Source organism: Nelusetta ayraudi, unplaced genomic scaffold (genome assembly GCF_046127955.1).
Source record: "Nelusetta ayraudi isolate G7.1 ecotype Tasmania unplaced genomic scaffold, CSIRO-AGI_Nayr_v1 ptg000048l, whole genome shotgun sequence".
Taxonomy (NCBI): domain Eukaryota; kingdom Metazoa; phylum Chordata; class Actinopteri; order Tetraodontiformes; family Monacanthidae; genus Nelusetta; species Nelusetta ayraudi.
Genome location: NW_027466098.1, coordinates 10,257,215 through 10,281,435, shown reverse-complemented (window position 1 = coordinate 10,281,435; position 24,221 = coordinate 10,257,215). Strand labels below are relative to the sequence as shown.

General features: G+C 47.9%; 1 protein-coding gene across 3 annotated transcripts in view; it reads left to right on the top strand.

Moving 5' to 3' along the window:
* The window catches only part of schip1 (schwannomin interacting protein 1), a 200,675-nt gene that overhangs the window by 3,665 nt on the left and 172,789 nt on the right, over positions 1-24,221 (top strand). For 2 of the 3 annotated variants that reach the window (XM_076036228.1, XM_076036226.1), the window contains exons 3-5: positions 7,218-7,279; positions 7,759-7,851; positions 9,261-9,402. In XM_076036228.1, coding sequence (XP_075892343.1) covers positions 7,218-7,279; positions 7,759-7,851; positions 9,261-9,402 — 297 coding nt within the window. The remainder of the gene's footprint in view (positions 1-7,217; positions 7,280-7,758; positions 7,852-9,260; positions 9,403-24,221) is intronic. The other variant, XM_076036227.1, reaches the window with a different exon arrangement.

Genomic DNA, 24,221 nt, shown 5'->3' with positions numbered 1-24,221 from the left:
AAAGTCGTCTCGCAGCAATCAAATGCTATTATTATTAGTATTAGCATTATTAGTAGCATTAGTATTAGTATTTGTATTATTGCTGTTGCTGCTGCAGCCCGAAAAGCCTCATTAATCCTGCATGTTATCCATTCTGCTTCAAATGACTTCCTCCTAGCGGAGAATAGTTGGAGTGTGGCTTCAGCCGTTCTGCCAGCAAAGTGCGTGCACCGCCAGCGGTCTGGTCCTCCCGCAGCTCTGTGGGGACAATCAAAGTCAGCTGGTGACTCCGGCAGGGGGGGCGACCAGGTGTCGCACTTGACTGCATAATGTAAATCTGTTTTACCAGAACCGTTTTTCTCGACGGTGCTTTATGCCGTCACCCGCATGCGGAGTCTTGGTGCACAAATTCACCTGGTTGTATCAAGCCTCTGAATATTTAATGCCAGTGATGTAGTGCTGCACATTATGGGCACCTGGGGGTATTGAGCTGGCGAGCTCTGAGGGCGGACGCTCCGTCACAGCGTTTTCACTCACTCTGCAGTGAGTGGGGCTGCCAACCAACCAACCCCGACACACGGCACTCGCACGCACGCGCCCGTCATTCACCATGGAGTTTCTCCCTAATCCTCTTCCTGTTGACCCCAGAATTCACTGGCAAACTCACAGCCTCATTGCAGAATTCCATCCTGGCCCTCCAGCCGGATCACGCTTGAGGTTTATATATGAGGCGGGCGAGGAGGACAGGAGAAGCTTGTTGAAGGACCAACCGGTAATTGCTGCGTGAAATATGGGCGAGGATGGAAATGCAGGTTATTGGATGTGGAGGCTGCTCGCTCGACGTGTCTCTGTGAGTGATTCAGATTCACTGCCGCGGCGCGAACCCCACCGAGAACCACATTAATCTGTCCAGCCATTACCCCATAATCAATGAGCGTGCCGGATTTTTACTGCCGCGCCTCCCTGCTTTTTTTTTTTTTCCCCTCTTCATATAAAGCATTTCGCACGGGGGCCTTATTTAAACGGCGTGCCATGGACAGGTCACGTTTAATGAGGTTACGCATGAAATACACATTACAGGTGACGTTGTTGACACAGCACTCGAGTCTCGGAGCCATCACTCAGTTGCGAGCACAAAGTCCCTCCTAATCCGGTGAGAGCGTGCCATTTTCAAGGGCCCATATTAAAATTTCACACATTAACCCTTCAATGCATAGCCTTACATATTAAAATGTCATTTTTTTTTAATGTTGTGAATACCTCGTTAGTGCTTGAAAAAAAAAGAAGAAAATAACCTTGCCAGTGTTTTCAGTGCTCTGTGTCTCACACAAATGAAAAAAATATCCGTCTTTGCCTTTGCATAATTGCGCTTGAGTGTGCTGGAAATCAGCTCTTGTGATGTCACAGAGGTCACTGATATCTTCAGGTTATCGACCACAGCCCCACGTTGGCGTTCACAACCTTCTGACCTTCTTCGTCGACGGCCTCGTTTTTGTCGCCTCGCAAACACGTGGACGGCTCAGCAAAGCATCGGCAGGAAGTCTTGCATCCTGTCTTCCGACGGTACACTTTGTTTTAAAATCAATCCCACTGGGCTGCTGCATCCAGAGTCGGAGATAAAAAAAACAACAAAAAAAAAACTACAGATCTGGGATCTTTGAAAACAATGAGCTGGCAGCCTGCTCCAGCAAAGCGCCCCTTCAGGTGCCGCCGTCACAGGATGAGGCAGCAGCATCATCCCGCCGACGCCAAACGTGGGAGTCGCACTCAGGCAACGCGGTAGTATATAGAGAGGTATGTACATAGTGGGAGTGCAGCGCCAGCAAGGGGGAGGGTGTTATATTTCAGGAGTGCATTATCATCTCCTTCCCTCCCGGAGGGACGGAGCCCGCGCTGAGTGCTGTTAGCGCCATCTCGCTCAAACGGCGGCCGATTGAGTCGTAATAACCCGCAGAGTGGAGCAAAAGATGAGGCTGCAAAGTGACGGGCACGTAGGTGTCTGCTGGCAGGCCGTGTGACGGCGAGATATATGTACCGTGTGTGTGTGTGTGTGTGTGTGTGTGTGTGTGTGTGTGTGTGTGTGTGTGTGTGTGTGTGTGTGTGAGAGAGAGATGGAGCGAGCAGGAAAAAAAATGAAATGCACATAAAATGTAAGGAATTGGTCTCTGTAAGTGCAAACAGAAATGCATGCCATGGAAGCACGCACGCACACACACACACACGCACGCACGCACGCACGCACGCACGCACGCACGCTGCCCCATTGCCGTGTTCTGTCAGCCAGGTTGGCTCCCGGATGATGGATCTTTGAGTCTCCGATCACTGACAGAAGCCCCCCCCTTCCCCAATGATGTGTGTGAGATCTCACTTCCTCTGCCCCCTCCCCACACCTCCCTCCCCATCCCTGCGTTAATCAGAGAGACACCCAATTGGTTAACAGTGGCGGGGGTAATAGTCCTGGCCGCTCCATTTAGCATTTCGATGGACTGCACAGTCATTTTTGTTAGCCCCGCGCACCTCCGTCATCTCCTCTCATCACTCCTTCACGCCGGCGCCGCCACGTCTCGGTCCCTCCTCCTCTTCCTCCTCGTCCAATTTTAGAACAGAACGCGCGGCCTCGTTTTTTACCTCTCCGACGACCGCGACGATGTCGTTTCTCCGCCCTGCCGTTTCGTACAGGCGTGGTGCACGTGGCGTACGCATTAGCGCCGGCGTGATTCATTGCACGGGCTAATTGACGAGGAGAATTAGCTGGTGGATAGTTTTCATAATGGATGCGTTCGCATTCATCAGGTTGGAAACATGCATCAGTGAGGCTGGGGGCTGCAGCATTACCTCTTTAGCAGCAGCCTCTGCTGGCATCTCAGTGTCGCTTCTTGGTGCTGCTCTTTTCCCGGGGTTTGTCGCATCAGCTTGCAGGAGCCGCGTCTCACTCTTGTACCTCCCGCCTCTTTACCTGAACCGCTGAAAACCTGCTCTGTTGAGGGCTCGGCGAGATGGCTGAGCAGGATTTCGGAATCGGAATCTTGTTGCCACGCTGCAAAGAAAGCAGAGAGTGTCAAAATCACTGAAGCAACACTAGGACCATTGTGCTCAAAGGGATTAACTTCATTTGAATTAGAAATAGATAGATAGATTCAGAGAGAGCTGGGAAGCTACCAGGAGTAGATTCAACCATTATTTCAAAAGGACTGGTATTCATGCTGGAACGGCAAAATTTGGGCCTGTGCCCCCACCAGGACCTGGTTCCTATTCCTCAAGCCTGACCAGAACCAGGCCAGGACACACAGACCCAACAAGCATCGATGGCCGGCTGATTGTTCAATTGATGAACAACTCGACAACTCGACAAAACTTTGTTTCCTACCGTCCTCCTAGAACATACAGAAAAATCCATTGTCCTCTTGAATACGTCCCTCCAAGCTCCTTCTCAACGTATTTTCTGCCTTGCTGATGAAGCCACATGGCGAATCCACTTAGTGGGAGCCTTTGATTAGGATTCCTGCCTGTTTGCGTTCGCAAATCACCCACTTTGGCTTTAGCTGTCTTTGAACTCTGACCCCTGAAGGTAATCTCAGACCCTCATATTTACTCATTATTTGATTCTGTGAGTAGCTGCGTCTCCATGACCCCTAGAAATGCGCGAAACATAAATATCGCAATAAAAAACTGGTAATGGAAAAACCTAAACTTCAAAAAAACTCTCAATATTGCTAAAAGTTTTTTACGCCCTCATGAGGTGGTTTTTCAGACGTATCGATATCAAGGTACAGTATATCGCAAAAATGTAATGGAAACACTTTTTTCGCATTTACATGTCACCGGACGTGACGTACGGGGGGTCACATGACCAGTTCACTTCAAGTGCAAATGGCGCGTTATGTTTGGACGGAGGAGGAGACAGAATATTTTTTGCAAGCAATCAAAGAGAAAAATATAACAACCATTCTTAACAGACGTGAACAGACAAAAGCAACCATAGTTCTTGTCAAATCTCGTCTTGCGAGATTATGCACTTCACACCGTTCAATGGAAACGCCTGCAAATCGCAATTGTACGCTGTCGAAATTTTTAGAAATATCGCTTTTATTTTGCGAAAAACTGTGATGTAAATACAGCTATTGCCACATTGCGGGCAGGAATGTCACAAGTTCAAATGCAATGCAGGCTGTGCGTGACAGTAACAAAATAATGGGTCCGTCGGTGTGATAAACTGTTTACAGATATTACACATCCCTCAGATATTTACCTGTGCATGATTCAAACCATTTTTGGTTTTCTTATCTGAGCCTCGTGGCTAAGTTTACACTCTGTGCTCCCGCCCGGTGTTGATGGCCTGTGCAGCTGGAGCAGCCTGCAGAATGTACCAACTCATACCTGGTGCGATGCTGTAAATGCAGAAAACTGCTTCCAGCACTTCTCAGTCAATCAGAGGTTATAGTTTTCGTTCTTCCTCAAATTTATGTCCCCAAAATTGAGTGTCTTTTTGTTTAAAATTCCCGACCCTGTTCCTCCTCCTCCTCCTCCTCACCTCTATGTACAATCAATCAATTTGCATTTGAAGGCAAACCCTCGTAAATCTATTTTCGGGGGGGGGGGCTCATCGCCGAGCAACAGTAACAACTCAAACTGTGTAATCACACGAGGACACCGGCGATGCATCTCCCCCCCCCCCCCCCCCGCGCTGAGGTGAAAGAGTAAATGTTGACTTCTGTGTTACTCCCTACACACACCGCGCATGTAAATTGATTTCCGATGTTGCAATTAATGAGCAACTCCTCGAGTGCGGCTGCTGTCCTGATTGGACGTTTCCCCGGGTTGAACGGCAAGTTGAGCGGCAGCCGATCGCCTGATGCAGACGTTTGCCCGCATCACTGTGCCGCAATCAAATCCTCCGAGATCAGATTAGTGTGTGTGTGTGTGTGTGTGTGTGTGTGTGTGTGTGTGTTTACGCGGTACTTTTGTGTACCAGACCTGTGTGCGTGCAGTCTGTGTTTGTTCTCTCTGTGGGCACTCAAGTGTGTTTTTGTGCTTGTGTGTGTGTGTGTGTCTGAAGGGCACAAACAATTCAGAATCTTTCATTTCACCCTGGGAATAAGCGTTACTCTTAGTGTGTGTGTGTGTGTGTGTGTGTGTGTGTGTGTGTGTGTGTGTGTGTGTGTGTGTGTGTGTGTGTGTGTGTGTGTGTGTGTGTGTGTTACTGCAGACACTGGGCTGACTCTTCTCGCCATCGATCTCTTTGAAAGAACTAGGACCCTGAGAAATTAGGATTTTAATAACTCATAAATTCACGGCCAGCCGACTTTGTGTCCTGTCCCGTCGTCGTCTCACTCCTGTCCACCTCATTTTCTTCCTCCCTTATCTCTCCGAGGTAGGGGAAGCTCGTGACCGTCCCCTCGCTCTATCATCTATTACCTGCTGCCCTTGTTTGGAGATTGAAATATGCCCTGCGCCTGCACGGCACAGTGACTCGGTTTCCTCCCAACCGTACTTTAAAAGATCTACTTTTATGTTGCTCTCATATAGAACTTCAGTGCATTTTATCTGATCCAGAGAGCTGAACAATATGGTTGGCTGTAAACAGCCAGGATAGTGGCTGTTGAATGAAGAGTAAACTATTACTGCCGTTGCACGAAGCACCAACATAAAGCCTTTCACTGTCTTGTTGGGGTGTGTAACACCAGGGAAAGTTTTTTTTTTTTTTTTCCTTCTTTGAGGTTGAGATGCTTTATGTCTGACCTTCTGGTTATTTGTGCAGCGCTTTTTGTACCTTTCAGACAAATGAATCATGTGCAAATCCGCGTCACCGTCAGTCATTACAAAACACTGTGGTCCGAATTCACAAGTTTGACATCCAGTACAAGAGAAATTCATGATCAGATGTCGGCCGACTGCAGTCAGCAGTCGTCACGTTTTCTATCATTGTTTTTGTTTCATTCTTTCTGTTTATGCTTTTAGTGTTTTCTCCTTCTAATTTCTTTGTAATCCAACCAGCTTGTCCGCTGCAAGCTAAGCCCGAATCGTCTCCTTTCCATTAGTATCAAGGCTTATACGACTCTCCAATTTGCACTATTTATTTTTTCATTTTTTTCAGGGAAAAGACTTAATATGAACACCGCATTCAAATCCGCAAAATGTCCTCCTTTGTTCCCCCTTTCTTATATGCTTCAGCAGCTGTTGACTGTCCTTAGGCTGCCGGCTGATTGGCAGGTAGCGCGCGCTGTGGTTTTATTAGATTTTTCTCATCGGAAACAGCAGCCGCCTGCATCCGAAACATTCAAGGCCGCGGGCTACGAGGCGGGGAGATGGGCTGCAGGAGGTAAAGAGAACTAATGAAACCTCCTAGATGTTTGCCGTTGTGACGATGGCTCTCCTCATCACACATGCGCGACGCCGTCGATCTGGCATCAGGCAGCCGAGCTGAATGTATCAACGCTCTGTTGACGTGAACCCAACCTCGAGCACACAAGCACGAGTTGCAAGGGGAAAGCTTGCGATAAAGAGGAGCCGTTTCGCTGCACACTGTCCTACCCGTACAGTTTGTTTTGCATTAGCATTAACAGCATCAGTTAACATCAGTTTCTTTTATCCACTTATGTCTTCACCTTGCACAGCAGCTGGATTGCTCAGTTAAGTCTGAAATCTCACTTAGCCATTTGCCAAGCTCCCGTAGAAAGCATTTTCAGTCTACCTTCATTTTTCCATGGTTTGCTTAACCACTGAGCTTCCAATATATAAGGAGCTGGGAGGTACTGGAGAGGCTGGATTGAAATGAAAGCCATAGGTGACCACCTACACAAGATGAAGTAGCTTCTGCAGATTGTAAAAAAAAAAAACAAGCCTGCTGCCGGAGGGATTCGCGTGGACGCTACTGTATTGAGGTTTTTGTTTGTTTTTTGTTTTTTTTTGTGTGGAAATTTTACTCACAACGGTTATCCACAGAGTGGGACTGCACCTCCAGTGTTGTCCCTTAAAAACAACAATAAGCACAGACAAGATTGGTAGGCTTGATTCTGGACAGTTTGGCCAAGAACATGAAACATAAAACACATCTTATGTCCAAATTAAATTCATATGTACTGTATGTATGAAGAATGCCAACCTGACTCCGAGGTTAATAAATACACAGGTAAAGGGTGCACGTGCTCTCAGGTTATCTGAGCAGAGCTCCTCTGCTCACGTCTTCCTTGTCGACGTCTAAACACTCAAAACTGTTGCCTGCGTTTCTGTTCGTGCAGGAAGGCGTAATGAGGTGTCAACGCAACCACAGTGGCGGACAAGCACTTCCCAAGATGGAGAGGTAAGAGTGCAGAGAAGCTATAGCGTTTTTCCCTCATGGAAGCTAAATGGATTGTACGCTGAATTGTAAATTGCTATTTCTGTCAAAGCGAATTGTTAATCCCTCTGTAATGAGAATCCTATTGCAATGGCTGTTTTTAGCCACATTGTGCGATGCAAAGTTCAAATAAATCACCATGTCTTGCAGCATGTTGTTCCCTCGCACCTATATTATATACATAGCGTTAGGAAGACGACTTTAAGCAGTGTTCTTCTGAGTATTTAAGTGACTTAAAGCCTAAAGGGACAAAGTCTTTCCTCATGTCACACGTCCTCTAAAGTTTACCTGACTGCACCACAATATGCATGACTCAGACACTGTGGAGCAGCAGCACCGGGCTGGAGCCTCGTGCTGCTCGACTTCTGTGAGGAGCACTTTTACCTTTACCGCTCTTTGAACAACACTGTGAGCTGAACACGCGGTGCCTCTCCTTCTCCAAGTAGAAACCATCCATCCAGGAGTGAGGGGGAGGTGGATGACAATGTTCTTCATCGCCGCGAGCAGCAGCAGCACCTGGAGATCAAGGCTATTGTGTGAGTGTCACCCGTGGTTCCTGTTTTGGTTTTGCACCTGTTTGATCAGATTTTGTATTTTCCTACAAAATTGTTCCCCTGCCTGGCTTTTCTAATTGATTTCTCCAAACTCTGCGTACCTGCAGACTAATAATGCTTTGTTGGTGTTGTTGTTATGTAGTGGAGATCAATTCCGAGTGCGCCTTTGATTAAAAAAAAAAAAAAATCCAGATTAGATTTGGGGTTTATGATCAAAGCTCAGATTGGACTGCATGAGCCTGCTCACTGCAAGCCGCCACACTTCAGAAAGGGGGCAAAATTGAAAATATAACAGGAAGAGACAGCTCACACCCTGGGCTTTCACTTCTCCAAAATCAAGGGTGGGAAAAAGGGTAACAACACGGTTTCTTTGTGGATGACTGTAGTGCTAAAAGGTGACTAGGGTACAAAGAAGACAAGTCTTCCCACTCTTATTGTTCTTTCCAATAAAAGTAAGAGCAGAGGAAGATTTGAAGGGTTGATTTCGGTGCCAGGTTGTCAGGTGGCAGCTGCCTCTCTGTCCGACTGGAGGTAAAATGCGTTTCTGCATTTGGGAACCGATACTGGGCTTCCTCTCTGGCGTTGGCGTGAAAGTAGGTGACTACAGGGATAAAACAGATTAGAAAGTCATTTGGCTGATTGACAGTGCGGATCAGGCAAAAAGATTAAAATGTGATGGAAATCTGTTGATTCCCAAAAAATTAAGGCATTTTTCAATGACGCGTTCTTTTAAAACTGCTAAACCAACTGTGGCAGTAGAGATCCAGCCAAAAAAAAAAAAAAATCAAAGCTAAACTGACATCTGCAAAAAGTCGGAGCTCCAGTTTTACTTTATGTTAACTAAAAAAAAAAAGAACATTTTGTTTGCAATTTCTCACTTCTGGCCAGGTTCCATGCATGCATAAGTCATAATCTCACCATTTCTCAAATATTGTGAATAATTATCATTAATATGACTATGCCCCCCTGGAAATCTTTAAATTTAATCTTCCCAACCTCCAATCAGGACCGTTTCCTGCTGGTCTTGAGAATGCGCTGGATACAACCGGCTTCCTTTGAGTCGTGAGCTGACTGCCGTTGCCGAGAGTTTCAGTTAAACGCAGCTGTGCATTGAAGCTTGCTGCAGGGCTGCTCGCAACACACGGCTAATGTCTCCCCTCATGCCTATTGGGGAGTCAAACCTCTGGTTACCTCGCTGCAGTAGCAGCAACAACCTCTGTCGGCCCCTCTCAGTGATAAACAGAAGGGTTGGCCAATCACCCTCCAGATACACAGAAGGAATCGGCAGAGCGTTTAGGAAACGGTCCACTTGGTGACCATTAATACCCAGATGGGGGTAAACATGCACTCTACACTGTGTATACACATGCATTTCACATCCTTCTTCTCAGGATCCAGCGGGCCTGGCGCGCCAGCTCCGCCCGCAGGGGAGACCTCCTGGTTCAAGGCAAGAGCGCCACCGCTAACCAGCAGGACGGGACAGTCTCCTCAGAGAGCGACCAGGACCCTGTGATGACCACCAACATTTCCCCGGTAAGAGAACCAACCAACCAACCAACCAACCAACCAACCAACCAGCCAGCGCGACGCCTTTCAGTTCCCTACTCTTCCGGTCCAACGCGCCAGCTGTGATCTTCCGACTCTGTCCAAGCTGGTTGATGCATGGATGGGTAGACTAATAAAGAAGTGATCAAAAGGAGGGTTGGAGGGAGGGGTGTTTACCTCGGCTGTCAGCTGGCGGGGGGGGGGGTCTGCGGGGGTCCGTATTAGTGTAGGCGGAGGGGGTGTGCCAGCTGGCGCCGCGCCCGCTTCTGTAATGAGACGTTAATTAGGTAAATTTCCAAAGCTGGTTGATTGATTAATGAAGTGCCTCCGCCCTTGTCCTCTCCTGCCTCAACACCCTCCACCCCCCCTCCCCCCACCCTCCTCGGAGTCCCTCTCACAACTTTCTCCCCCCCGCGGTGAGCACGGGGAGGCGGGCGGAGATTAAACAGTGCTCACGGGGCCGTGGCAGCCAAACAAAAGGCTAATGAGAAAAGCAGGGAATGGGCCCGGCCGTGAATGGCTGAGGAGGACAGGGGAGGACAGGGGACGCAGTGATGAGTCTGTGACCGCACACAAGATCAGTCCAAAGTTGACAGAACACAAACGTGACACATGAGCGGGAACTGCGTGCCGTGTGCGGCCCGTAGGTTGGCGGCTCGAGCCGTGTAGTATTCACACCGAAACGCAGGCGCTGCACCTGCCCACGCTCTTTTCAGAGAGGTGCAGGAAAAACATGATGTCATGTCTGCAGACTCACTGCTCCCTGTGTGTGTGTGTGTGTGTGTGTGTGTGTGTGTGTGTGTGTGTGTGTGTGCACGCGCAAAGCAGAGTTCCCCTGGTGAAACAGATGGGCTGGTGTCTTGGTGCGTTATTATGTGTGCTTGTGGTCTAGTGTGTGTGTGTGTGTGTGTGTGTGCGCGTGTGTGTTTTCTCGGGGTTGCTGTTTGTTCTGCTTGAAAGAGTTTGTTGTTCATTAGCGCAGCAGCAAATGTCCCCCTAATTAGAAAGACACTTAAATAACTAGGTGACACAGCCCCCCCCATAACCCCCCCCCCCCATACACACACACACACTCTCTACTGCCCCCCCCTCCCCATCATCTACGTTGCGTAACACGACTGAGAAGAAGCAATAGGTGTTGCGCTGCTGCAGTGAAATGCGATTGATGTGTTAACGAGGAATGAATGCGACTGACGGCGCGTTCCGTTTTGCTCAGGCGCGTTGAGAGCATTCAGACATGTTGGCAGCTCCACAGGCGCAAGTTGGATTCTCTCTGGACTGTTAGATCTTCAAAGCATCCGTCCTGGTCACTCCAAAAAGAAAAGTTCAACATTTCAACCAACTTATTTTAACCGAGACAACCATCGCTAACCGATCAGTGGCCAACACGACCGACTCTGTGATTTCCTGCACGCTGTTCACCTTATCCAAACTCGGCGCCGCCCTCGGGTCAAAAATGCAAACTGAACACACGGCCACAGTTCATTCATGACCCTAATGTACCCGCGCACACTCACGCGGAATGTCCTTTACCTCCTCTGCTCCCTCGCGTCCCTCCTCTCATTACCGCCTTTGCTCAGAACGCTCACTTTTCTTCTGTAACCTCACCTCTTTCTCCTGCCGTTTCCACCTGTCCTTGCTCAAAGAGTATCAGCCTCCGCGCCTGGTGTGCCCTCTGAAGGACACGCCGTACATTTATCAGGGTGAGGCCAGCGTGCCACATGATATGTGTGCGTGTGTGTGTGTGTCTGTGCGTGCGTGCGTGCGTGTTCTGCCTGTGAGTCGGTGCTCATTTGAGCTTGCGTGGGCCAGAAGGACCTTGCTCCCGGTCTTTGGGGAAGGGCTGGTGGTGGCAGTTGTGTGTGTGTGTGTGTGTGTGTGTGTGTGTGTGTGTGTGTGGTGGGGGTAGAGGAGGAGGGGGGGGGAGTGTTGAGTTCAAACATACTTCATGCATATTTCATAGAATACTGTTATTGAACTGTGCACCCACCCACACACACACACAAACACAGATATAAATAAAAAAACAACTGAGGGACATGCACACACACACACACACACACACACACACACACGCACGCGCGCGCGCGCACACAGAGGCTTTTTTTCCCTCCGCCATCAGAACTTCAGTCAGAACCTCCCCAGTTGACTCTTGCAGCCTCTCCCAAAATGCAACTTTGGGTTTTTCTTGCCGGTGCCCAGCTGTTTTTTTCTTTTTACAGCATCAGTAAACTGATGCTTTATATGTCCGTGCTGAGGGCCTTGATTTCACACTGCGGTGGTCCCTGATAGCGCTTCAGTCAGTCTAGCGGCATCAGCCCACCTCTGGTTTAACGGTTCTGTCTCCTGCCTTCTGACGCTCTTCCTAATCAAGTCGTTGAGCGAGAGCCCCCCCCCCCCCTACAGTATAAAATATGAGAACGCCGTGGTCTGTAAAACATCAGTGCCTGACAGGTGCTGATCAATAATTCCACAACATCCCTTCAATATGTCCCCGCCTTGCATAGAATAACATGTTTTCGCTCCGTATCTCCGAGTCTCTTTAAGCGCTGACGAGATTGGGTTTGGACGCTATGGGCAATTTGCTGAAACTAAATTCATGGTTTACCTCCAGGCTAAATCTGACGCCCCGCGTGTCGGCCAGTTGGCTGGATGGACTTGAGCAAAGATGCCTAACTGACGGGGCCGCGGGGCTGCTATTGAGGGAATGTTATACGCCGTCTTCTTTATCCCAAATCTCCACAGCTTGTGGTTTGTGGCAAATTCGTCTTTGAACCTGCAGCTTCTCTGCGGCGGACACGTGGACGCACTCTTTGCAACCGCCAGTGGCTCATCGCGACTGCGTTGCTGTGAGCGCCCCACCCCCACCCCGGTGTTTAGTGCACAGCTGACTCTGACCCTCTGGGGTGGGTTCCGTTTGCGTTAGTCGGAGGCTCACAAGCCTGTGATTAAGCCCAAAGTGCCGTGGAGAGGAACGGAAATGGAAGCTTGAGAGCCGCATCCGTCCTTACGAGGATTCCTGAAATGATTTCAGGAATTAGTCGTCTTGGCAGAGAGACCCGTCCGCAGAAGGCCACCCTGTCATTCGTGCTCAGGGCTTTTTTTTTTCTCTCTCTCTCTCTCTCTCTCTCTCTAGCGCGCTCGCCTGCGTTTGTTTGCCGACACTGTTTGTGAAAATTGATCCACTCGCATCTCTGTGAAATGTTTGCACTCTTCTCTCCTCCTCCTCCTCCTCCTCCTCTGTTCTCCGGCCAAGGCGGAGTAGAAAATGTGAGTGTAAGCGTTTCTGCAGGCTCCGGTGGAGACGATCCTCTCATCTCTCACCGCCGAGGATCTCGCACGGCAAAGTGACGGCTTCATCCCACCCCCGCCTCGCTAATGCCTTTCTTTTTCCCACCCTTAACACCGTGTCATCCCTTTGTTTTTTTTTCTCCCACCTGCCTCTTGTTTGGCGCCGGCGTGTTTGCACCTGCAAGCGGCCACACAGCTTCTGCAGACAGATGCTGAAGTATTGCCCGCTTTAATGGTTGCCTGTCGGTGCCTCTAAACACGGTGAGAGGCGGGCGCAACACATTCAAATGACATGAGAAGACGAGGCTTTCTGAGAAATATAAAACCCATCACGGGTAGGGACAAATACAAGTTAGATCGCCCTTCCTTCATCATTTCATGTTGTATATAATTACAAAATAATAGTGACTGCTAAGTGCTAAGTCAGCTTCACATGCCAAAATATTTCAAAAAGATACCTGTGCCTGTGAATTTGAACATGGCTATATGCCACTTCATTTCACCACTAGGTGTTGTCGTGTTGCACTCTACGTAAACCACAACAAACTGGCTTCCTACCAGTGGCCTCCCTTGTAGTGAGCACTAAACTTCCACCAAGAAAACTAACTGCTATGCGTATAACAGGAGCTTGACGTGACCGTTGTGTGGACAATGTCCAGTTACACGCAAGTGAATGTCCTTGGTTTTTTTTTTTTACACTATTGTTTTTGCTTTCCTGTAAATTATGTAAGTAATGTACAATTCAGGCTTCAGTTAGCAGGATATTGATATTTGTGGCGATATTGTTTGGCCTGCCAGCAAACAAGGAGCAGAAGGACAACACACACACACACACACACACACACACACACACACACACACACACACACACACACACACACACACAACACACACACACACGCTGTTGTTTCCATGGTTGAATTTGTTTTCCTGAAGTCTAGACAAGTAAGCTAACATATATCTACTTTATTTTGTGAGTTGGCTTTCAAGCATTCAACTGTTGTTTTTTTAGGGGGAGCTGAAATTATTTTTAATAGCACAGCTCACATGACACTTTCCAGCATGTCAAAGTTAACAGCAACTTAGTGCAGCTCAGTGTTAGCATCAGCCTGATACCAAGCAAGTGATGCTCCAAAATAAACATTGATTCTTTTTTTTTTTTTGTGAAAGCCCATTGGGAAGCTATCTTGAAGCTTTATTATATCTGAGTGAGGAGAATGAATAAAATAGTTGCTGGGAGATGCTAGACGGCTAGAACACTCAAAGCACCGAGGAAGCGAGAGAACATCCGCTGGAGCAAACATGGTTCGCTTTGGAGTTATTATGAGAACAACAGTATCTCGGCATCAGGACATCCATTAGCTTTTATTCCTGTAGCTGCCGAGCTGCGCTCTTGGACTTCCTCATCTGCTCCTCATCGACGTCTCCATTGTAACTGCACCAAAGAGTAGTGCTGACCGTTGTGTCTGTGCAGTGGCCTCGAACGTGCACACACACACACACACACACACACACACACACACACACACACACACACACACACACACACACACACACACACACACGGACATGCACGCTTTATTGCACGAGGAAATATAAACACGCTCACTGTCTTCAGCGGCACATTAGGAGCATCTCACGAGCCCTCAAAAAGAAATCAATAAGGCTGTTACAGAAATGGGGAGGAGCTGACAAATGGAAAGTAGCATGGGTGCAGCACCGAACCCAACCAGCCCCCTATCAATGTGCCGAGAGGGGAGGAAGAGGCGGCGAGCGCCGCTGCTCGCCCGTGGTCACCGCATCACTTTGCGACATTTACTGATGTTCTTTGCGTGGCCAGGATCCTCCGCCCTGATTGGCGGCTTGATTTACAGCTCCCCCGTGTGTGGCATCTCAATGAGCGCGATCATTTACCGCCGGCGGATGGAGGGTTTGATCACGCGCTGTAGCTCACCGCAAACACCCCTGTCCCCACCCGCACGTATACAAACACCTACCGTATACACGCGCGCAATTAAAAATCGAGACGCTGGGAGCCTCCGGTTGCCCCACCACCAGCCCCTTCGTTCCCATCTCGCCCCGCCCTCGCTCGCTCCCTGGCTCCCTGGCTCTTGGCTTGTTCCCCTCTTTAGCCCATCTCATAGGCAGATGGGCTCAGTCCTCAGTCTTCCATAATGAGATCCCCAGAGGAGCCAGCAGAAGCATGAAGAGCAGAGGGGGCCGCATAATGGAGTAGTGGAGTTCATGGTTGATGGCCCCTCTGACCCGCTCGGAGAGGAAACCTGTGGAATATTCCATATTTCTACTCTCCCCTCCCTCCACCTCCCCACCCCACCCCCAACCCCATCTCCCTCGCACCATCGCCCCCTCGCCGCTCTCCCCTCTTCGTCAGCCTGCCAACTACCATTTACTGTCCATTAACCAGATCAGAGGCGTTTTAATCCCCTCCTACAGCGTTTCCCTGGCGTGCGTGCCGTGCACCCGGTGGAGAGGAAGGGGCTGCGGGAGAAGTGGAGCTCCTCACAGAAGAGGAGGCCTCTGTGTTGGGGAGCAAAATCAAAAGGCTGCATATGCAGCAGGAATCTGCAGCGTGGCCACTTCTTCTTCTTTTTTCTTATTTTTTAAACCATTAATTGCCTACAGTGGACACGTAGGGTCACTTTCTTGTGAAGAAGCAAAATTCTATTATTCTAAAACTTTTTAATGGGTAAGCAACTGGGTAGATCTACAGGCTGACTCGGTCACCTGACCATGTTTCGCTGACCATTATTTTTCTGTCTATGAAGCCATGTGAAGTAAAGGCCCCACACCCGGGGGTCGAAGCCGCGACCACTGAGTCTTTCCACATCAACAGCCAGTCATTTCTAGTCGTTTTTCAACCAAACTTGGTGGATCCTGCTGGCCAAATGACAGAATGCAGGTTTTTTGGGTCTTCCTCATTGGCCTCCTTTTTCAAACACAATTCCCCCGTCCATTTTTTGATTCATTCGATTTGGTAAGCGCGATTCTTGCCTCCCCTTGCCTGTTCTGCGTCATGACAGCTGAGGACCTCATCATTTAAATCCACCATATGTCCCATGAGACCCTTTGTCTCCATGTCCATGTAAAGTCTATGTGCTTTTTAAATGTGCTTTACATCTGGATGGCTCTGCTCCCACAGACAGATGATGAACATCTTCCAGGATCCAGTGATGAGTGGGAAGGGTGCGAGGGGGGGTTGGAGGAAAGAAGAGGCCCAAGGTATTAACATTTGTTTAGTTTATTTTTCTTCCTCAAATGGTGTGCAGCAGGCTCCATTAGGTATTCTCTTCTGATCTGCTCACAGTCCTCAAAGGAAGAGAGTGAGCTAATGAGTCGATTTAACACAGCGCCACCCCCACCCCCCCACCCTCCCATACACCTGTGCTTTGAGGCTGACTGCTGAAGAGCTCGTTTCAGGCTTGTTTGTTTTTCTTGTTGAGGGTCCCTCTCTGGTCTATTAAGGCCGGACGAGTCCAATTTCCGGCGACCATAAGGGCTGACGCGTGAGTCAATGGCCTCCACTCATCACCAATCACCAGTGGCTTCTTCCCGATACCAGTAACTTCTGAGTTTGGCTCGTAGCTACTTATTATCACATTACACTGGGCCGTAATGGAGCGGCAGACTTATCTGCACTACTCTAACCGCACATTAGCACTTGCGTCAGGCATCTGATAAAAGGGGCTTTTCACTGAGTTATCCAGCCATTTAAGGAGACGTTGCGTTTTGGAAATGTGCCTGCACTGAAATGCTTGTCTCTTTTCTTCTTTTGTCTCTGAAATTTTCCAAAGGTCTTTGAAAGCCAGTTGGATTTTACACTCTAAAAGGTGGTTAATTGGCCAGCTTGTTTGTCTTTCTGTTCTCTTGTGACATGTACTCTGTGGTTGCTGATGCAAATTTTTCCACCGAGAACATTTTGAAGCAATTCACAATAAGCAGCCACAAAGACACGCTTTTACTGTTGTCTTTGGTTAGGTAATTGAAAAGGCAGGCAGTAAGGATAGGATAGGCGGGGATAGAAAATGGATGGATGGATGGGTGGTTGAACAGAAGTCATGAGAATTTGGAGGCTGTGCCGCTGTCCTGTTCAATTCAACCCCTCAGCTCGTTGCTCTGATCTGCAAGCTGCTGGGCTCAGTGGATTCTCGGTCGATCTTTCTGAGGAGGAAGGAGAGACCAATGCCAGATTTAGTTCGCTCACTGCATGGCTAACCTTCACGCCAAAATGGACATGGAAATAAGGATGAATGAGAGATGTGATTCAAATTCGAAGAGCCTTTTTCAAAACTGTGAAGGTGGATGACATGTCAGGCTTTCGGTAGGAGGAGATACAACTGGAGACGTGATAGAGGGTTTGACAGTTTGATCAATTGCTGTCGGCTGTGAGAAGCAACTCAGAGCGAGGAGGTTATGTTACTGAATAGTAGGTTACACAGGAGTGGATTTTCACTCCTGTCCTGTCCCACTCCCACAGAGAAATATCTTGTCCGATCCCAATCCTTGCCCAGAGTGAAAAAAAAAAAAAAAAAAATTGCGCTATCCCACTCCTGGTAAAATGACCCACTTTCATTTCACTTCCATTCAGAATGACTCCAACTCCTGTACTGCTCCCATTTTTTTCCACTTCTAGTCTTTAGGCAATACATTGAATTTGGAGCCCCAGCTCCGATCTCCGCGGAAGGCTGGCACGAATGAGCCAAGGCGAAAGAGCCAGTTGTGTTTCCAAGGTTTCTTATTATTTGGGGATGAGCCCGATGGAAGGCTGGCTCGAATAAGAATCCCGTGACCCGTGAGATACCTGAAAAAATGTCAGCCTCTATTACCAAACACAACCAGATGGTGGAAAATGAGTCAAATTATTGTAATAATGAATTTTATGTCAGCATGGAAAGGCAAATTTCTTGCATTTATATTGCAGTTTTCTCCTAACAGGGCTCCACATTGAAACCACTATTTGTTCTCAATATATTCAGACTAGTGATGGTAAACTACACGCTCAGCCAAATAAATGCACAAATAGTTGAACAGAAGTTGTTTGAGAATTCCGCGGCGGCGCCTGCGTCCCGTTCACCCCCCCCCCCCCCCTCGGCTCACCGCTGCAGCTGCTGGGCTCAGTCGATTCTCGCTCGATCCTTCCGTGGACTGTGGAGGAAACGGGCCGATGCAAGATTTAGGCCACTCTCTGCACAGCTAACCTTTATCCACTCGGCCGCGTCCGACGCTCGCTCGCGCGTCTGCGAGCGTACACATCCAACTTTGTATTCACGGTAGCGGCCGAGCGCGTTAAGTATGCCGGTCAAGGCTCTGGAGACGTCCTGTGGGTGGATTTCTCGCAGGCCCACTTGATCTCCGCCTGGCCTTTCTCGTGTCTTTTTGATCTATGAGTCGGGCATGAAGGGAGGAGGGTTTTTCTTTTTTTTTTTGTCCTCCACTTTAACGCCCCGTGATGAGTTTCTACCCGCCGCTCCAAGCCGAAAGAGAAGGAACGCTGCGTGCTAAAAGGGTCGTTGGGCGAGGTAGGCATGAAATTGGAGGAACGGCAGACGCTCCTCTAATGCGGCCCATGTGCGCGCATTGGCGTTACCGCTTATCAGATGTGCGTTTTTGCATCGGCGTGTCAAGAAATCTGCCCAGTTCTGGAACCCCCTCCCCTCGCTTTGAAGCTGAGCCTTTTTGTCTATAACGGATCGTTAAATCTCTGAAGCGGCGGCAGGAGCAGCCGCGCAACGCGAGGGGCTACGCGAACGCTCACGTGTTCCAGTCGTGTGCACCTGTCTGGTTTTCAGCCTCGAGCACTTCAAATGTTGGCTCAATGTGTCCTCATAATCTGCTGTCATCACCATGGAAACAGCGAACTTGCTCAGGATGTCTGTGTCGATGCAAATGACGTCCTGCAGCTCCGCAACCTGTCAGTCACCAACCGAGGCACATTGTCGCGGAGCGAAGTGTCGCCTCTCGACTTAGACTTTCATAATTTCAGTTAACTTTTATTAACTGCTTTCTGCCTGTTTAGTTTAGGGCTGTTCCTTTTCCTTATTTTGATCCATTTAATCTTGTATTCCCTTTAGTCCAGCCTCCGCTTTCTTTTCAGACTCGTCCCATCAACTTGAACATCTTGTTCTCTTCTTGCGAGATACCAAAAAGTCTTTTCAAGCTTTCAAGTCTCCTCGGTTTCTCCTTATCCTCTTCTTCCATTTCTTTTCCCCTCAACTCTCTTCGTGCCCCTTTGAACACCTCATAGCTCTGTCATAGTTCTTTTTTCCCCTCCATTTTTCATCCCAAAATAAATGGCTCTTGCGCGAAGCACGTTACAAACGGCCGTGTGGTAAATTGACAAAGCGGTTGTGTCTCGATTGAAGCTAAATCAAAGGAGTAGTTAGGAATAATGCACGACAGGGTTTCAAATGTGTGAGTTTTCTAGTGGGTTTGCTGCAGCATCAACATAAACATCAGTGCTGTGCTGGAGTCTTTCCATACAATTAGTATGGAAACTTTTTTTTTATCATAATAAGGACATCATTCCGGATGCCTGCAAAAAATATGATTCCATTTTTTTGCGTCTCTGTCAAGTCTGTTTTTTTTTAATACAATTTCCCCAGCATACAAAACTCAAATATTGCAGATATTGTGTTGATATTGCAGGCACAATTAAGAAAACCCTGATGAAACATTTTCTTGAACAGCGATCAGTCAGACAGGAAGCCACTGTGTGGTTAATGTCTGCTCATGAGTGACTGTGTCCGTGGACCTAATAGTACGTGTGTGCGTGTGCGTGCGAGGCAGAGAGGTTTATGTGATCAGTTACAGTAAACATTGTGGAGATGTTTCCTGCATTAACCTCCAATGCTCTCGCTTCTGCAGCAGTTCTGCCTGCACTTCAACAACCCCACACACAACAGCAGCACAGGAACAGTTACAATTTGGAATGGTGAAACGGATGCAGGGCAGGAACATTAAGAGATGCAATTGTGCAAGTAGTTGTGCGTCTTGACTTTATTTTTGGATTCAATTCCAATCCAATTTTTTCAACCCAATTCTATTAACAAATTGAAAATGCATGGATTCATTGCATCTGAGACATCTAATAACAATATGATAACAAATTAGATAGATATAAATATACTTTATTAAGCTCTGGGAGAAATTTGCAATTATTCCAATTTTGGATATACACATATATTCATTTTCAGATTCTTATTTTCATCCCAGACTCTTCTGGGTTTTTTTTTTTTTATCCCTCCATGGATCCTCAAGGAACGGTAATGAATATGGATGGATGGATGGACACACCCTATTGTGCATTTTGTTGACAGCTATCTTTGCAAGTGTCAGGCATGTCATCTATTTACACCTTTTTCCTGCAAATTTACACCAGTTTACCAGTTTAAGATCCAAAGTAAAAATATTTTGTTTTACTGTGTAAATCCTCGGATTAGCACGAGCGCTAGCACCTCACTGTCTGCCACTGCCTGCCACTGCCTATAAGCAGTCTCACTCTATTAGAGATACATTTCCTCTTTGCTACACTTCTACTGTATTCTACTGATCCAACTTGGAGAATGGTTTCAGTAGTAAAACGTTCAGACAGTGGGGGGGATAAAGGGCTCTAATGAAGAATGCCAGATATTAATTTTTAAAATTGCAATAAACTGCCTTCATAAAAAAAAAATACTCATCTGATAATTCTGCCCTTTTACAATTTATTGCTGCACGATACCTTTTCGTGTAAGGCAACCATGAGAGTGTGTAACTCCTATTAAATACTGCGAGATGCAATATGACGGCACCGCAGCTAATTACCAAGCCCAGATGATACACCCCCCCACACCCCCACCCCCTCTGGCGGCGTTTAATTTTTACTCCGCTCAAAAGAGTCGACTCCGAGGAGTAGAAAGTTGGCTGTGAAAAGTTTTCATTTCAGCTGTTGTTTGTGTCTTCTCAAGCGTAATAAAAGCAGAAGAGCGACTTTCAGTTCATTTTTAATTACCAAACTCACCCTGTGTATCTTTTTATGTCTCCTGCACGCTCACACTCTCTGGCGCTCGTGTTTTGCTGTTAATTGGCTCGTCTGTCACCTTGGAAACACTTCGAGCGGCATAAAAAAAAAGGGGTGTGTTTTCTTTTAACCTGGCTCTTATTGTGACTTGGCTAAAATTACAGCGTGAAACGAGGTGTTGTTATTGAACTGAGGTGACAGGCACGTTTAAAATGTGACTGCAAGGTGAAGGATTGACGGCATTGTCTCAGAACGATATCCAGAAATAGTCCCAGACGCAACAGGATTTCCAAAATAATGCATGATAATTCCAAATTGTGTGTGTGTACGTCTGTTTTTAGGCCTCTCCTTTTTTTTTTTTTTTTTTTTTTTTTCAATAAGCTTCCTTTTTTCTTGTTGTCTGTCTGACTTGTGCCGTTTCTCCTCTAGCTGTGAGGCTGAGATCCGGTGTGCTGCAATAGGTGGACTGTGTTTGCAGCGGGGATCCCAGAGGTCAGAGGAGCAGACTATAGCAGCCCGAGAGGTCGTGGCACGAATCCCTGAGCAGATGGCTGAAATGGGCCGGAGTGGCAGCTGGCAGCGGAGCGCAGTTCAAAAAGTCCTGTCAGAGCTCCTCAGCTTATGGCAGTGTGATTGACTATTGTTGTGTTTTGGATGGGACACACACTGGAATATTAATTCCTTGGCGAGGCTTACACGGGAGCGGCATTGTTCATTCAAATTTGCTGGGTAAAAAGACAATGGAAGCAGGCAACCAGGGCGGAAATGAAACAGCGTTTGCGTGTTTGCTGCCACTCTGAGGGCCGCAGGACATTGATATCTTACATATGTTGGTATCTCTGTTAGAATGTATCACCTTTGTAAATACAAACGGGCCTAATTCTATGGTACTGGACGTCTTCTAGGGAAGGGTTGCAATGAAATAGAGAGCCATATTTTGATGACCGGAAATTAGGAAACGTTGCCTTACACAAAGTTAACTCATAAACGTTCAATATATTTCAGCTCATTATTTTATCACTTAAAAAAAAAAACATTGCCCAGGATTGAAAGTTGGACATGTCCTGGGACAACGGGACGTTTGTCACCCTAAATAAAATGTCACGTCGAAGCGTCTTTCACACACAGACAAGACTCCCAACAATCAGGATCACTTCTTCATGGTGACGTCTGGAATGAACTCGTTCACACGTGCAGGAAACCTTCTCCGCACATGACGGCTCTGACTCAGTCGGCCTCTTTCACCAGCCTGCCCTGCCGCGCTCTGTTTCTGTCAGGTGTGTTGTTGCCCCCCGGCAGGCAGCTGCATAATAAATAACGCAGATCAACGACGCACTGGTACAGTCAGAGGTCCAATTCTAGGCAGGAATAAACAACTTGCGCTCACCCCTCATACATTGGCCAGTCCAAGTCGCTATCAAGGTGCCTCACCTCAGAGTTGACAAGCAGGTTATTGCAAACACGGCTGGAAAATGAAACCCCAGGCTGCTGTGTCTGAGGAGAACCAGCAGTCCTGGCTTGGAAATCAGACAAAAATACCTCGTCTTGGTTAAAATATCTGCTGAGCGCGCAGGTCCAGAGGCTAAATTGATCATAAGCGATCAGTTCAGGTTCCCCAAAAGATGTCTCTTAAAGTTTAAACACCTGTTAAGTCAGACAACTGGAATTCCGATCATCGTGTGAAGCTCACGTCCCTTTAATTTTGCCGTCTCGGCAGCCGGGGAGCTAAATCAAGATAATTCGGAAGCCCGTCGGAGGGAGGCTTAGCTGTATCGGTGACAGCAGGCCCAGTGTCTGCGTCGTAGCGTGTGCTGTGCTGAGGGTCTATGCCGGTTATATTTAGCTTCTTATCTCCCAGACGTCTCTCCCAGCACGTTGTCGACTGGCGCAGCAGCCTTTTGTGGTGAGAACCGCGGGAAGGGGAAAAAAAAAACTAAAAAACACAGGAACAGTTAACGCCTACCTGGCGCGCACAAACCCAGCAATCATTATTATTATTATCTGTGCGTGCATATCTTCCCTCTTATGCCGTCTCACTCGTAGCCCCGGACATACAGATTCCCCTCATTTTTTTCCCCTCCCGAGTTTGAGCTGCGCGTTTTCCACACGAGGTGCGTGAAGTTTCCACCGATCCCTGCGAGTCTTTAAGGATGCGTTGGATCCGATTCTCTCTGCCCCCCCCCTCAAAGCCCCACGGTTGTCCATACATCCTGTGCAAACACACTCTTTCAAATGGAAACCCTCCACTGTATGCGCTCGCTGGGCTCCAAACACAAGGTGCATGTATAAATGCATCGGCGCTGCACTCTTTTACACCAACAAGTTTGTGCACGCCGACGTGCACGAACGTGTATGTGCTGCTGCTGCATGCTGCCAGAGCGCTGGGGCTTTTCCCCCCCTGCATTATAGATGAAGGAGGTGCGAACGGCTTGTTTGCTCTCTGAATTGAGCCCCCCCTCCCCCCACTCTCCGTCTCGCTAAAGAAGTGTTGCAAGTCGGCTCTTTACACCTCGGGATGAGCTAAAGCTCGGGCACTTGGGCGCACGTTTGTGTTCTCCTATGCACGCCAGCGCACCGTGTGCCGCGGTGCTCTCCGCCGGCACGGCCGCCTCTCATCTTTAATGCATGCGGCCTCCGCGTAAGTGGAAGTAACACCCTTCAAACTGGAGGCTCTCCTACTGGTTTGCCTCCAGCAGGCTTCCGCTTGCTGGTAACCATGCGCGTGCACGCACACACACACACACACACACACACACACACACACACACACACACACACACACACGCACGCACGTTCTCACTCTGCTCTATAATGCAAGACTGCAGCAGGAGAATGAAACAACCTGTGTTTGCTCTCTGACATTGGATTGTTGTTGTTTTTTTTACTTGCAAAATTTAGCATAGCCGGGAACAACATGGCTAAAAATCGGAGTCCCAGAGAGGCCATTTAAAAATACATGGGACGAAAAAGCTCAGAAATTCAAAAGCTGGGCTTCAGGTCAAGAAATGTAACGAGAAAAATAGCCAATTTACAGCATGCAGTGTCACCTGGATTGTGGCACCTTTGCAACAATTTGAATCCTAACTCTGAGCAAAGTGCAGCGCGTTCTGCTCATTTATTTTCAAGTTATTTTTCGGTTTTCATCCTCATTTTACTATCTCGGCCTGTCAAAGTGACAGGTTCCATGATAAAGCGCTCGTCTTATAGCAGAAATTAGCATTTTAACTTTGCAACGGCAGCTGGATCGCTCAGATTACAACTGCGATATCTCACACATTCATCTTGTCGAAGGACGGTATATAAATTAGTCTTAAAAATTTATTGCGTTCCATAACTGATCAGCTAGCAGCAGATAAAGAGGCTCGAGGTACCCAAGCGAGAACATGCCTTGAAAATGACAGAAGACGACCTGGGAGACGTTAGCAGATGTGTAGCAATGGCTAGCAATGGCTATAGCATGGATGCAGCTGAAGAAGAACATGTTCTATGTTCAGGCTGT